Genomic DNA, 16069 nt, shown 5'->3' on the forward strand with positions numbered 1-16069 from the left:
GATAGTAGGTTAAAGAGCTCTACATAGCCTGTGTTGACTTGTTGAATGTATATTGCCTACTTTAAAATTTACTTTACTTTACTGAAAATAAACGGTCAATTCATACAATTACACTGTGTTCTTGCATAGGAAACGCATAACTCATGGCTTGGTCAATCAAGTGCATTTTATTGACTTTATTGATAAAATTTCAAACTCCAGCTGCAGTGGTTCTTGAAAAGTTAACAGTACAGACACGCTTTAGTGAGTATATGGGTCACAAGCATGGTTGAATTGAATTTTAAAATTTTTATCTTGCATATATATTTTGCGCCTGAAATGGAAGCTAAAAGTTGTTTAAAATCAGGAACTGCAGTTTCCGTGGGCCTATTACCCGTTCATAGTTTTATGATCAACTGTAGATGGTTTATTAAAATTTAACTATGAATTATGTTCCCGTTGGTTTTAATCCCTTATAGACCTCATTCTTTCGACGTTTTACTAAATGTTTAACATTATAATTCACTAATACAATAAGAGTAAAACTAAGTGGATTGAAAATCGACATAGAATTTAAAATTTCAATCCAAAGTTACAAGGGAATCTGCGCTGGAAAAAAATGTTCCCACCCGTGCGCGCCGATAAGCTTAGATCTTTTCAATCCGCGCTGAGTTAACATCTGCCCGTCACACTGTGACGTCAGATATTTTGACTGTAAACAGATGAACATAACGAATACTGTATATTTCATTTCTTGCCATTTAAATGCGCTCATTCATATTGAAACTTAATTTCCGGTGAAGATCCGCAGCAAAAGTAGTAATATTGTCCAATCACTTTGCACCTTTTGAACCTGAGTCATTCAGTGCAATCGGAACTCCTCGATTGTCTCGCGCACTCGACATAGATCTCGGATGTAATACGGTAGCATCCATGAGTGAATTTGATGCTTTGCCAATTATTGGCAATGCATCAAATTCACTCATGGATGCCACCGTATTACATCCGAGATCTATGTCGAGTGCGCGAGACATTCGAGGAGTTCCGATTGTCATTCAGTGCTGACCAACCATAATATTGTGACAATTCGGAAATTCCTACTCCGCCTTTGGGTATTCTAAATGTTATAGTTTCCCCGCTAGATGGCGATTTTGTAAGTAGTATATAAGCGGGAGATTTCGGGCGATAAGCAGTTGATGCAGTGACGGCAGAGAGTGAAGACGTGGAGTTAGAAAGGTAATTTATTTTATACATTGCAATTGTTTTTAACATTATACAAAGCCTTAGACGTGACTGCACAAGTCTTTCCTGGCTTTGTATGAATATTAGATAATTGTAATACCGCGCTGAAAGAGCCGAGCTGTAAGAGCCAGAAAGAGCCGAGCTGTAAGAGCCGGAGTCACGAAGAGCCAGAAAGAACCGAGCTGTAAGAGCCGGAGCCACGAAGAACCAGTAAGAGCCGGAACCACGAAGAGCTAGAGTCGGAAAGAGCGACGAGAGCCGAGCTGTATGAGCCGAGCTCAGAGAGATAGAGCCAGCTGCATCAGAAATCCTGTACATACTTAATTCAAGACAAATAGTCAAGTTTTTCTTGTACCAATCATTATATGTATGGCTGGAGGTCCTAAAGTCGTGCGTGCCCAGTAGTCGTGCGCCATTTTGTTTGTTGTCATTGTTGGGGCCCATGCCTAAATATTACGTCATGTGGAGCTGATTTTTTGAAGATAATTAAAGAGAGCATCCATATTTTTACAATGAGTGAAATATGGGAAGCAAACAGGAAGGATTGATAATAATACAATTATACACCCAAAATACCCGCCATTTTGTTAATGCTTTTTTCCCTGACTGTGAAAGCACGTGTTAATCATGCTGAACCGCAACCGGTGGCCGTACCAAGCACATGGCTAATTAGCATAATCCAATGTGAAGGTTGTGGTGTATTTCGATTGGTTTATAAGGACAAACATTTTATTTGTTCGTTTATTGAAAAGTTGGTAGTCCTTATGCATTTGGAATGTTGCTCAAAATGTCGGGAATTAGTGCATAGCCATACAAGTTATCTCTTTTAATGTTTTTAGACTTCAAAGAAAAAAAATCAAATGTTAAGTTGAGTCAATACAGTCCTAGTCGACTTATCAATGTCTATCTGGCTGTCAAGGATGTATGCATTAAGTGTCCGTAAGGCAGCGAATAAGTATATGCCTAGTGTCACCATCCAAACTATTCACGTGGAAAGGAAATGTTCACATGGAGAAGGGCACTATGGGATTTATTTGATTTAATGTAATATTTTCTTTCTATTCACTGTATGGAAGTGCAAATGCATAAAAGGAATGCGGTAAAAAAGTTACCGAACAATAAAATGTGTTTCCTTAGCCTCATTTTACTGCTACATCCGGGTGCACGACTACTGGTCCTAAACAAATATGGCCGACGTTGAACTTCACTTGTTTTGTTCCTCAACAATAAATTTGATAAACCGCTTTGGAATATTTTGAATAAAGAGAAAGTAAGATTTTAACATGGTAAGTTAAAATATCATGTGAGATTAGCTAATATTTCATTTTACTATTTCTTGAAACGAATATTTTTTTAAGTGCACGACTACTGGGCACTCGAGGGTATATATTGAAATAAAATATTAGTACCTCAGAAAGTTAACTGAGGGTGCCCATCCGCTTCTTACTGTTTATATATATATATATATATATATATATATTTGGGGTTGCACGCTACAATATGGTTGACTCGTTTGAACTCGGAGGCTAATACATGTAGCTGGTGAAAACGAATCTGATCTGCCGAAATGGACGATCAACATTCATTCAAATATTGTGACCTCGGGTGACCACAAGTAGCTATATTTTAAACGGCAATTCTAAATTGGATTGCAACGGATAACGGATGCATAAAATCCAACGTAATGAAGAACAATTGCATAGAGAAAAATGATATAGGGTTATCGACGGCGACTTAATTCTCGGAAGTTGGACATATTTTTTGTAAGTTTCTGTGAAGTCAGGTAAACAATTTATGTATTATAAAACAGAACATCTTTCAACTGGGAAAACTTTTTATGCATTATAACGATTGATACCGAAGTTTTGAGAGTTTGAAGCGAGCAACCGAGAATTTATGGCTGCTTTGTTAGCTACCTTCACACTATATACCGTATATCAGTTTGCTTAGATGGTGTCAAAACCCTGTGTGTAGGACCGTGTATTCTTTCGTTAGAAGTAAGTTTGGAAACATGGCCAGTAAGTGCTTTCGCGAAGAATCAGGGCGGGATCACCTCTTTATATAACAACGTCCTCTTTCTGTTAATTACTTAACATGTAAGCAAAAAAAAAAAGGTATACTGTGTGAACCCCCCCCCCCCCCCAATCCCCTACACACTTTTTGTTTATAATATAGTAGCGAATGGTAAAAATGTAAGGTAGGAGTTATGCATTGAGGGATGGTTCCCCGATTACCTTTCCCGTTTCAAGCATTTTAGACAATTGTGAACTCGACTGCTCCCTTTATAAAACGAAACCAATTGCCTGGAAACTGCTACCCCCCCCCCCCCCCCCATCCCCCTAGTTTTTGAATGATGGGAAGGGAGTCGATTTTCATTGCAGGGAAAGTTAATGTGCAAACTCCTCAGTTATATTGACCAGTTTCGACTATTCATAAAGACTGAAGGTCTATAGATTCCGATTGATAACGACCATGATAACATAGTTCTATTTCATTTAAACACCAATTGCAAATTAAAGCCATATGAAGTATTTATTTAATGATAGCATCAGTTACGTACATCAATTTTTCAAGTTACAGACATCAGCTATGATTGAAGTTTTTACAGTTGCCCACATCATCCCGGGTTTTTGGGGTTTTTTTTTTTTTTTTGTACACTTGATTTCTTCGTTAAGGGGTTAAACTATGACACAATGTCTCTGTAGTTTATTTTTTTTATCTAGTAGCACATCAATTATTTAAAGCACGAAACACAAAAAAATAATCCTTTATTGCTACGAAATTAACAATGGTAATAATGTTCAGCCATGTCAGTGTCATCCACCTTAACAATAGTAATAATGTTCAGCCATGTCAGTGTCATCCACCTAGGGATGTTCTCGTAACTCCAGTTACGGATATCACATTGACCCAGTGAAAATGCAAGTGGATACATGTATATGCGTAGTATATTTCTGTAGGTTTACAAGGTCACATGTGAAGGTTAAGGTCACAGAAAGGTATAATATGTTGCAAATTTTAATTTTGTCCGACTTGCTGGAATGGCTCCTTCCACGAGAACAAGACTTACCAGTGTCTGACAACAATAATCAAAGTACCAGTGTCTGACAACAATAATCAAAGTACCAGTGTCTGACAACAATAATCAAAGTACCAGTGTCTGACAACAAAAATCAAAGTACCAGTGTCTGACAACAAAAGTTGGCCCATTGAATCACAGGCACTTATATCGCTTGAGGTCTAATTACTATATATAAGAGTATTCTTATATATAGTAATTAGGTCTCAAGCGATAGAAGTGCCTGTGCATTGAATAGTCGTTGCATCCTCAGTTCCATGTGATACATGTGTTTGCGCATGTAGCTAAATACCCGGTATTCAGACAGAAGCGGAAACCACGGCCAGGAGCCGAGGAGGTATTGTACATCACCTATATTCTCTTTGAGAGTGGACATCCATGTGGATGTAGCTTGGTCATGCCTCCCGTGTCCGACTCCTGCTATCGCCCAGGTATATCGCTGTCTAATGGTTTGTGTTGGAAATTGTTATAAAGTTTGATAAGGGGATCGGTAGTGCCATAGGATCTAAAAGCTGACGTTTATCATTACTTGCCTCTGTCACTCATTGCATTGTTCAACAGAGTGCCTTGTTCAATAGATTGCCTTGTTCAACAGATTGCCTTGATCATTGATATATTACGCAGTATAATAGGTTAACACATCCTCTTACTGGGCTTACTCTTTCCTCAGTCAGTCATCAATAAATTCTGAACCGCTTCATCTGCGCATGCCTTCTTCGCTCGAGTCATTGAGGGAAAAAATTATCATTTTGATGTGCTTGTATATTTGAGCCTTGGTCCCTACCATCACCCTGCTGTTGTGATACAGTGTAGGATACCCCAAAAAAATTGTTATAAAATGTTTTAAAACTATTTGTAAATGTTTTAAAATTGCTAAAAACCCGTATCTACCACAACCTTTCATGTATCAATGACCAATTTACATTGCTGTTTGACCAAATAATAGAGAATTCAAAGTAAATACAGCATTTTCAAAGTCGTGTTTTGGACGCATCAAATGAAGTAGGACTTTGCTGCGTTTACATGGGACTTTCTGTCATTTGATCAAACATGCAGCTATGTAAACCAGTCATTAATAAATTGTATCAATAACAACCCCCCCCCCAAAAAAAAAAACCAACCCAGAAAATAAAATGGTTTATTTTATTTCAATTTTTGGGTTATGTTTTTCCATTGATTGTACATATATTTTTACTGAAATGTAAATAATCATTCGGCATTAGGGTGATTTTCAATCTTATGATCAGTAAAAGAAATAAATGACAACTAGAACATGGACATTTTATCATTTCTGACAAATGTCACGCATTAAAACGGTTGTGATGCAAATACATTATCTGATGATAGGACATATACTACGGAGGGAAGATAACAATGACTGTGAGACGGCGCTAGGGTGTACACCATTAAAGAAAAGGGCACAGCGGGAGATTGACAATAACCCAGAGAAGGACAGTGGAAGCAGAAAGGAGTGTAGGATGGAGAAGTTGGAATGAGGTCAAGATGGTTGCAAGAGACAGAGTGGTTTGGAGAGTGTTGCGACCATATGTGTCTCCTGGAGTGGAGAGAGCTAGTGATACCTAAGTAACATAGTCTCGTAACAAATGAATGATATACAAGATAAAATAGCACAGCCCCCTCCCAAATGCTTTTTGATGGGATTGGATCCGGTTTTCCGTATCCGGTGTTACTCTCCGTTATGATCCGATACACTGGTTGACGTGGCTTTTTCCTTCATGGCGTCGGCGTAGGACGGAGGCTTTGGTGGTTCTGGACTAATCACTTTCCCTTTACGAACCTTACCTGTTATGAAATAAAAATAAGAATCGCAACATTTTAAAACTTGACAAGATCAATCTACGAAAAAAACTTTGCTATTAAAAGCCGACATTTTTCATTTCCGAATAATGGTTAATCAATTCCACAGAAAAAAATCTTTCATTTCTGCCGACATATGCAGTCTTAGGCGACAGAACTCTGTCCTTCTTGTGAAAATATAAGAGCGCTACAATTTAACAATGATAAAAAAAATATTACCACTGATGCGTAGTTACATACAATTGTATTGCTGCCTCAAAATATCATTAATCCCTAACTTATTTTTCTGAATTACAGGGGGGAAAATCACAGACACTTGTATCAAGCCATACTTTCGAACTTTTGAGAGAGGCGTGTCCCTTTATTTCTAATTTGAAATTACTCCGCCCATAAAAAATCTAATTCGGGACCCGAGACGATCATTTACCTTTTACATGTAACCAGTGCCCCGCCCCCTCTATACTATGTGCTGTCGGGTGCATTGAAAGAGCTATGAAACAGTTATAGTCTATTTAAAAAAATATTCGGAAATGAAACATGTGTAGCTATAGCAACTTTTTAACAAATGCGTTATTGACAACATCGCTACAGTTAATATAACATTGATGAAGATTTTTCACTACTTACTGTTCTTGACGATGATAATGGTGGAGATAATAGCAACAATTACGACTATGGCGATGACACAAGGTAAGACAATCGCACTAAAACAGTGAAAGAAGCCTTCATTATTAGTTTACATCTACTGGGCTTTATAACACCACCAACGACATTTTCACATTTTAAAGGTGAAGATAACGAACAGCGATAAATCTCACAACTCCTATAAGGAATACAAAAAACAGAGTTGGACAAACACGGACCCCTGGACATACCAGAGGTGGGATCAGGTGCCGAGGGTGGAGTAAGCATACACGCGCCGTGAGCCCTATGTCTTGATCAGGTAAACGGAGTAACCCGTAGCCAAAATTAGTGCACTAAGAACGGCCTAACAATCGGATTGAAACGCGTCAGACAGCATTTGACCCAATGATAGATTGTATTGACAAACTAGATCATTATATAACGACCATAGAATTTGCGAAATATTGACTTTAAACGAGACTGTTGAAATTCCTGTAACATCAACTTGTTTGTCCGTAGCCTGCCTCAATTTTAAAACTGATCATAAGCAGAAGAAGCTTTTGCGTATCGAATCAGTTGAGAGATATACATGTAAACATCATATGCAGGTGATAATGGAATATTGCTACATAAATATGGGAAGTTGACGATGGAGAAACTGAATTCATCCCGTTTGTCATAAAGTTAAGTTGTTAGTTTGCCGTTAATATTAATTTTCAATACAATATATAAATACAAGGCAGATGTGGGGGACTTTGTGGTGTCTTTTATCTCAGAGGTATATCGCATCAACAAATGAATGACAAAGATTACTGTTAATAGATAAAACGTCGCCGATATATCTAAATGTCGAGTTGAATGCCACAGTAAGATACCTTTTAGCTTTTGAATAAACTCTGCTTCGTAACAACATAAATACAGGTCAGTTAACATAGGAGCTCAATTTGTACCCATGGGAATTCCTACAGACTGTTGAAAGACCTGCTCACCGAAGACTACGAAGATGCTAGTATTCTCAATGGGGAACTCTAGCATATTTCTTATTTCAACGTCAGGGTATTCGTGCGTGGAATAAGAGTGGTGTTTAACAAAGTAAATTTTTTGGATGGCTAATCACTAGATACAAAAATGTACGAATATTACCTTCTTTTTTTTTTTTTTTTTTTGTTGAAGACGCAACTGTCTATGATGTAAAAAAAAAAAAAAAAAAGTCTGGTCTTTAATTCATCGCGAGGAATGGTCGTGTAAAGTGTTGAAAAGTAATACCGGTACGTTTTGAAGTTGTTGATTCGAAAAAAGTTTTGCAATTTCAAATTTTCTAAAACTTCTTTAGAATCACATTTGATTTACACCACTTCTGACATATATGCTGTAGCACAGGAAGTTTGAAGTTTCTCCTTCATATCTGTTAATATTTTCGTGAGGTAGAATATATACTCGATCGATCCAGCAATGTATCTTTCTTTGTAAGGGTTTTTGTGAAGTTTATGAATCCAGTATAGGTACGGTGACTTATATTCATACATCCCATTGACCGGGATATTAAAAGTGTATAAACCTGAAGCATGATTTTGAAGAATTTCATCTTTTGAAAGGGCGGTTTGAGTATAAGTACGATTACCAAATGTGGAATTAATGCCAAGTTTGTTTAAAATATAGTTATAATGATGGACTTCGCAAACAAAGACAATTTTGTAACAAGTCTGAAAATTTTCAGTTACAGTGTCAACAAAATTTGTATAACAAACAGATCCCTCTCTCTCTCTCTTCTCTTCTCTCTCTCTCTCTCTCTCTCTCTCTCTCTCTCTCTCTGTGTGTGTGTGTGTGTCACTTACACGCATCTTTGCAAACCGAGGTTTACAATCTATTCCGCTTCTCTACAACCCTTGGCTGCGTTAATACGATTTTCGTGTCAACATGATTGGATGCAGGGAAAGCCCTCTGCATCTAATCAAATAGCATGATACGTTAGACCATGTGCAAGATTTGTAAACAATTTAACAGTCTTCGTTTGTTTGTTTTTACGTCACTGGTTACGAAGCGAACGCTCTCCACTGAGCTACCACAATTCCTCAACTACATGTAAGAGTGGAATGGATCGTTTTTGTTTTGTTTGTTTGTTTACGCCCCTTCGAGTATATAGTTCATTAATAATGTATTAATCACCAGCTGTAGGTCAAGTACCACATAATTATTTTAGACCTATGCTTAGCGCTCATGGCCGTAATAGTGAGGGTTTTTTAACGTGCTAACGGCTGCCGCAACACGGGACCTCCGTTTTTGGAGGTCATATCCGAAAGACCCGTGATTCTCACTTCTAAATGCCAAGCGTTTGGCGAAGGAGCAATCACAACCTACTAGTGTATTTTAACGTCTTAGGTTTGAGCGGGGCTCGGACTGATGACTTCTCGGTTATGAAGCTCTATGAATGAGCTACTGCGACCGGTCATTAATTAGTCTTCGTATTCAAAATTCTTGGAGAAGCGGAGTGGATTGTAAACCCTTGGCTAGCGACAAATGACTTACACAATGCTGATGCAGATTGTTCCCGTGCAGACGTATCCGTCCGCACAACAGCTCTGTGTTACTGTGTCACAGCAATGATACTGGGACCCACAGTACAGCTGAGTCCCCAGTAAGTTACTGCCGCATGCTTCTCCCAAAGCGTCTGAAAAATCATTATATATTGTCAGCACTAGTGAAAGTAGTGAACCCTTATATTACGTAATGCTAGTGTGAAGTGCAAAGGTGGACAGAGAGGGAATAAACGGGGAAGAGGGGCGAGGAGGGGAGAAGGGAAGGGAGATAAATGGAGGGATAAAAACAATCTTGAAATATTAATATGTATATCATCTAATTCAGTAGAATCTAAGTACCAAAAATCATTGTTTTTAAAAACATGTAGGACTAAAATTATCACCTTGTCGTCAGAAGTCAGTAAGATCGCTCACTGTTTTGGAATATCATGGTAAATTTCAATTTCAATGAAACGCGTTGCAATAAATCTTCAGAAATAATTTATTACATTGATTGAGTTTCTGTTCCATACTAAACCATAAAAGATGAATGCGTCATGCTTGTTCCGAAATATAAACTCGTATCAGATTATAGTAATGGGGGTCATACTGAGTTCCCACAACAGAAAAAAATATTTCTATGGTCCCAGTCCCATGGTACACAATGTATTTAGCCTGGTGTTATAGATATATCATTACTATTTATATTAATTCAAATATTATGTTTACCACTAAAGACAATGGGCTGATATGGTTGACATACAGAATGATACACCGAATTATAGGTACGAATAATTATCTGCATTACGAATAGTTATATCTGCATAAGATAATTTTTGTTAGATAACTTGTCCCATCTGTTCGGAAGAACCATACACCATTATACATCTATTTGTTTACTGTCAATTTGTTGCTAGAATTTGGCCATGCCTGTCTTTTTGGATATTACAAAAGACAGGGAAAAGAGTGCAATTTGATTCACAAACAATGAGATTTGGCTTATTGACTGAACATGAAAATATTATTAATCTTATTATCATGTATATTTTCATTCTCTAGGAAAGGTTTACCTTTCACGTTTAATGATATTTTAGCATATTCAATTTACAATTATATTATTTACATGAAAAAAGTCTTTTCAACACAAATGTCTTTATGAAAAGTTGGTCAAAATGGAAATGTCTTTTTGAATAACTTCATTTTTCAAATGATTTAATTGCTGTTATTTCAAAATGCTACTTTTGTTATCATTTTTCCCAACTGTGTGAATGCAAGGATGAAAGGTGTCTCGTATGTTTATTTATGTTTTAAAAAGCTATAAAAATAATAATAATAAAGAATATTTAATTTAATCAAGAGTGTGTTAAAGAACAACAGAGACTAATTGAATTTTTTTGCATGAGTTTGTGTGTGCATGTTTCATGTCACGCAGTGACAATTTAATGATTGGCTGATATTTCTGGTTCTTCTCAAAAGAAAAACAAAACAAGTTGAAAACCGTCTCTAATTTCAAGGATATACAAATTTCCAACAACAAATAACATGCAATATTTAGATAAAACAATTCCCGGTCAGATAATTATGGTCTGTATGTAAACAAACATATATATGTATTAATCAAAACCAATTCTAACCCGGAACCAAAAGTATTGGTATTCAATGTTACGATCGAAACGTGTTCAAGCTACCCGGAACCAAAATTATACGAAGTCGTCATCATTACAACAGGATAGTACATGTATTTGTATACGTGCCTAACAGTAAATCGTACGGGGTCTTTGTCCGTTAGGGGCAAGATCAAAAGATCGATCCCGGATGAAAATCTAAATTCAAATACACATGTAGTTAGGGGGGGGGGGGGGGGGCTCCCATACGTTTCTGATATCGATTACATTTTCGTGGGTGAAAAAGACAAGTGACTGTTAAAAATCACATAATGATATTATATTTTTATTTGTGAATAACAATAGAAAAGGTATACAGCTATACAGAGTGTACATGTACATGTGTTTACTTGTTGATCGATTATTAGTTTCAACATTCATCATATTTACAATGTAGTTTTGAGGGTTAGGGTGAGGGTCTTGGTGAAAACTATGTGAATTTAGATTTTTTTGTCAGACATTGAACTTCGTTTTGATCTCGCCCCTAATAACACTATATAGGTATCTATCTCCAAAATATTCTACAAGTACATACGTTCACATGAATCAAATTACATGTCTATCATCAGACAATCGCAAAATTAAAGCATCCCAAATGTAGATTAAACATTTATAAATCATCCTTTGTTCCATTAGCGATAGATGAATGGAATTCAGTACCGATGGAAACAAGACAATCAACTTCTCTAATTTCTTTCAAAAATAGTTTGTACATTTCCCAGTAACGCCCCCTCCTCATTTTTTGCATGGAGAACGCTACTGGAATACTATATTGAGATGTAAAGTTCTGTGTATTCTATGAAGACTTATTATTGATAGTCCTCTTTGTTCTTATAAAACAGAGGACGCCTACCACTTCTTTTTCTCTTACAGTATTCAACTCTCAGAAATGATACATATATATTTGATGCTATTTTTAGTATGGATAATTTACATTTACTGGACATGTGTGTGTTACTATGGGTAGATGACTCCATTAGTACTACTGTCAATGAAAATTTAGTTTCCAATGTACATGTACATATCGTACGATTGTTTATAAAACGATCTGGTCGTTTTAAAGTTTACTTTTGTACCTGTATACATACTATATCAACAAACCTGTAAATTTTAACAGGTATATCTATACTGTCAGAATTTTCATTAATGTTATATACAGATGTGTAATAATATTTTGTAGAGATAGATAGAACATTGCCGTTACGGTATTTCTGTGTCATCAATTGTTACATTGTATATTGGAGAGGGAGTTCTAAATTTTAAGAACCTTTTGTTGTAAACATTTTTAAAACAACCAAATATGTTCAAACCAGGTTTTGCGTTTCTGTCACCTTTAACTCTTAGGAACATGATAAAAGATAAATAGATGCATATGTTGAAACAGTTTAGTCTATAAAACCAGACAGAGTCAGGAATGAACCTTGATTATACCCCCTGAACGAAGTCCTGGGGGGTATATAGGAATCACTCTGTCTGTCTGTCCGTCTGTGCACATTCGTGTCCGGGCCATAACTTCTTTGTTCTTTGACTTAGGCATACCATATTTGGCACACAGATGGATCACCATGAGACGATGTGTCGAGTACCTTCATGACCTCTATATGACCTTGACCCTTGACCTCAGGGTCAAAATTAAAGGTTTGTTTTTTTTTTTTTACAATGGATTCGTGTCAGGGCCATGACTTCTTTGTTCTTTGACATAGGCATACCATATTTGACACATGGGTGTATCACCATGAGACGATGTGTCATGTACCTTCATGACCTCTATATGACCTTGAACTTTGACCTCAAGGTCAAAATTGATTATAGGGTTTTGGCATAGTCATACCATAAGACATGGGTGTATCACCATGATACTATGTGTCATGTACATTCATGACCTATTTATGACCTTGACCTTTGATCTCAAGGTCAAATTATAGGTTTATATCATGGATTTGTTTTCGGACTATATCTTCCATTTTCTTCTACAAAGGCATACCATATGTTTATACTCAGGAAAGAGGTAATTTATACCTATTAGCAACACCCTTTGGGAGATTGGTGTAAACGGGGGGGGGGGGGGGGGGGTATTCTTAGTGAGCATTGCTCACAGTACCTCTTGTTTGATCTGCTTTTCCCCGTAGTACTAGTACTGAGAAATAAATGCTTAAAAAATAGATATAATTTTTAGATGTGTAAATCATTGCGAATATTCATACTGTAACAATAAAATGAAATGGATAAATTTTGTTCTTTACGCCGTTTTCAAAAAGAAAGTGACAGAGAGATTTATCAGTACTAGATGCTATTGTCTTAGTTGATATATTTATAATGATGTACTTACCACTACTGCAGATTAAACACGCACTGTATATGGAAAACACCAAGATTGTCTGTGGCAAAAAATCCCGACTCTTCCCCATTTTGTCGTGGGTGAACAAGGCTTGGTGCTCCGTTACCACAGGCACTCGACGTTTTAAATATCTATAATAAAAAATTGTCTTCCTGTAAATATAATATTCAATGAGTGCCTGTGTCCGTTACTTATCATTTGTTGTAATGTTTCTGTCTGTGACATTCCTAGTTTCTTTTTAGTACAAAACAAATTATTGTCTCTAGTAAGAATGGATTCCTCCGAAATGTATATTTAAAATCCTTCCGTGTTTGGAAGTCAAACTTTAAATAGTAATTATGGAATAAGTCAAACATTTCGGATCTATTTACTGATTGGATTGGAATTCAATAATGAATGGCATCACTAACAACATTATTATAGATCTGATTCGATTTTTCGAATTCTGAGTTAATTGTCAATTTCACGAAGAAGAAAAATTACGATTGGCACCAAAGTTTTAATGATATTACATAATTTGAATTGTTCTAATATCATTCAAATCACCTAGGAGGTCAGCTAAGACTGCCAATCATAATCTTTCTATGTATGTATTTACGTACAATTGGGACCAAAATTTCAAAGATATTGCGTAATTTTAATTTTTCAAAAGGTTCAAATCATTAAAATTACCATTTAAATGAGATAAAATGAGGTCCACTGAGAGTACCAATCATAATCATTGACAGAAAATTTACAAATGACACCAAACGTTTAATAACACATAAACATAACAATGTATTCTTTTATTCATTTTGTTGTATACCAAACTTTAGTGTACAAATTGTTTAACCCCCCCCCCCCCCTAAATATCCCTGCATTCTGATTCTTGTGAGATGAGATGATTTATATTACGGTATATACAGATTCCGAACTCATTATTTTGTTGTATCATATAGTGTGTTATTGCCTACTTGATTTATAACTGAATATTTACAGTTGTTTCCAGCACGAAAATGGATGATGGAGAAAATTCACAGCCCACCCGAGGAGGAAAAAGTCACCACTATGTCTGACGCGCTGTGTGAGCGATGGAGAAAATATCCCACTATGTCTGACGCGCTGTGTGAGTATTGGAGAACATATCTCACTATGTCTGACGCGCTGTGTGAGTATTGGAGAACATATCCCACTATGTTTGACGCGCTGTGTGAGTGATGGAGAAAATATCCCACTATATTTGACGCGCTGTGTGAGTGATGGAGAAAATATCCCACTATGTCTGACGCGCTGTGTGAGTATTGGAGAACATATCCCACTATGTTTGACGAGCTGTGTGAGTGATGGAGAAAATATCCCACTATGTTTGACGCGCTGTGCGAGTGATGGAGAAAATATCACATTATGTCTGACGCGCTGTGTGAGTGATGGAGAAAATATCCCACTATGTTTGACGCGCTGTGTGAGTGATGGAGAAAATATCCCACTATGTTTGACGCGCTGTGCGAGTGATGGAGAAAATATCACATTATGTCTGACGCGCTGTGTGAGTGATGGAGAAAATATCACACTATGTTTGACGCGCTGTGCGAGTGATGGAGAAAATATCACATTATGTCTGACGCGCTGTGTGAGTGATGGAGAAAATATCCCACTATGTTTGACGCGCTGTGTGAGTGATGGAGAAAATATCACACTATGTCTGACGCGCTGTGTGAGTATTGGAGAACATATCCCACTATGTTTGACGCGCTGTGTGAGTGATGGGGAAAATATCCCACTATGTTTGACGCGCTGTGTGAGTGATGGAGAAAATATCCCACTATGTTTGACGCGCTGTGCGAGTGATGGAGAAAATATCACACTATGTCTGACGCGCTGTGTGAGTGATGGAGAAAATATCACACTATGTTTGACGCGCTGTGTGAGTGATGGAGAAAATACCCCACTATGTCTGACGCGCTGTGTGAGTGATGGAGAAAATATCCCACTATGAATGATGCGCTGTGCGAGTGATGGAGAAAATATCACACTATGTCTGACGCGCTGTGTGAGTGATGGAGAAAATATCCCACTATGTCTGACGTGCTGTGACGGAACGAGTGATGGAGAAAATATCCCACTATGTTTGACGCGCTGTGTGGGTGATGGAGAAAATATCCCACTATGTCTGACGCGCTATGTGAGTGATGGAGAAAATATCCCACTATGTTTGACGCGCTGTGTGAGTGATGGGAAAAATATTACCACTATGTTTGACGCGTCGTGACGGAATGCCCTCGGTCTCTCAGACCTCGGATTCTTTATATATTTTTTATTCGCATTGCACAAAAATATGAAACAATACCCCAATATTACTTCATAAAGTGAACTCAATTTACTTATCAGGGTGGACGTGATGTGCCAGGGTGGACGCGATGTCTAAACTGGTCTGTAATAAAACAATATCAATCGGATAATTAAATACACATATGTGAAACTCAAACGAAGCTGGGGTTATGAAAGTTATTTATCTATCGTCAGAAATTTAGATCACAGAAGATCGGTGTGCAAATTAAGAATTTCTTTTCACAGGTTAAAGATCAAAATGGGTAGGTTTACCATCATCCTTAGAAAGGACCGATTATATACTATTAAATGAAAATCTGATACTATTGAAAATGAAGTACAATTTTTGATAGCATGTGAAAAATATGATAACGAAAGAAAAGAAAAATCTAAATTTATTTTTAAAAATATCCAAATTTTTTCTGCTTTAGATAATGAACAAAAACTATTTTGTCCACTCAACCCAGAAGAGAAAGAAATTCTTGATCTTATCAATAATAAC

General features: G+C 36.9%; 1 protein-coding gene across 1 annotated transcript; it reads right to left on the minus strand.

The window, feature by feature from the left end:
- Nucleotides 1–3912: 3912 nt before the first annotated feature.
- On the minus strand, nt 3913–13505 carry LOC125651182 (uncharacterized). The gene is made up of 4 exons (XM_048879764.2): nt 13252–13505; nt 9269–9410; nt 6746–6822; nt 3913–6103 (listed from the first exon to the last, which is right to left on the minus strand). Exons 1-4 carry the CDS (start codon nt 13328–13330, stop codon nt 5988–5990), a joined length of 414 nt encoding a protein of 137 aa, XP_048735721.2. The 5' UTR covers nt 13331–13505; the 3' UTR covers nt 3913–5987.
- Nucleotides 13506–16069: the final 2564 nt, after the last annotated feature.

Source organism: Ostrea edulis, chromosome 5 (assembly GCF_947568905.1).
Source record: "Ostrea edulis chromosome 5, xbOstEdul1.1, whole genome shotgun sequence".
In the NCBI taxonomy this organism is placed as follows: Eukaryota; Metazoa; Mollusca; class Bivalvia; order Ostreida; family Ostreidae; genus Ostrea; species Ostrea edulis.

Coding starts and splice junctions, on each gene's coding strand:
- LOC125651182 (XM_048879764.2), bottom strand. CDS start 13,330: ATGGGGAAGAGTCGGGATTTTTTGCCACAGACAATCTTGGTGTTTTCC. Junction 9,411..13,251: donor GTGTTTAATCTGCAGTAGTG/GTAAGTACATCA, acceptor ATGATTTTTCAG/ACGCTTTGGGAGAAGCATGC. Junction 6,104..6,745: donor CATTATCATCGTCAAGAACA/GTAAGTAGTGAA, acceptor ATTTCATAACAG/GTAAGGTTCGTAAAGGGAAA.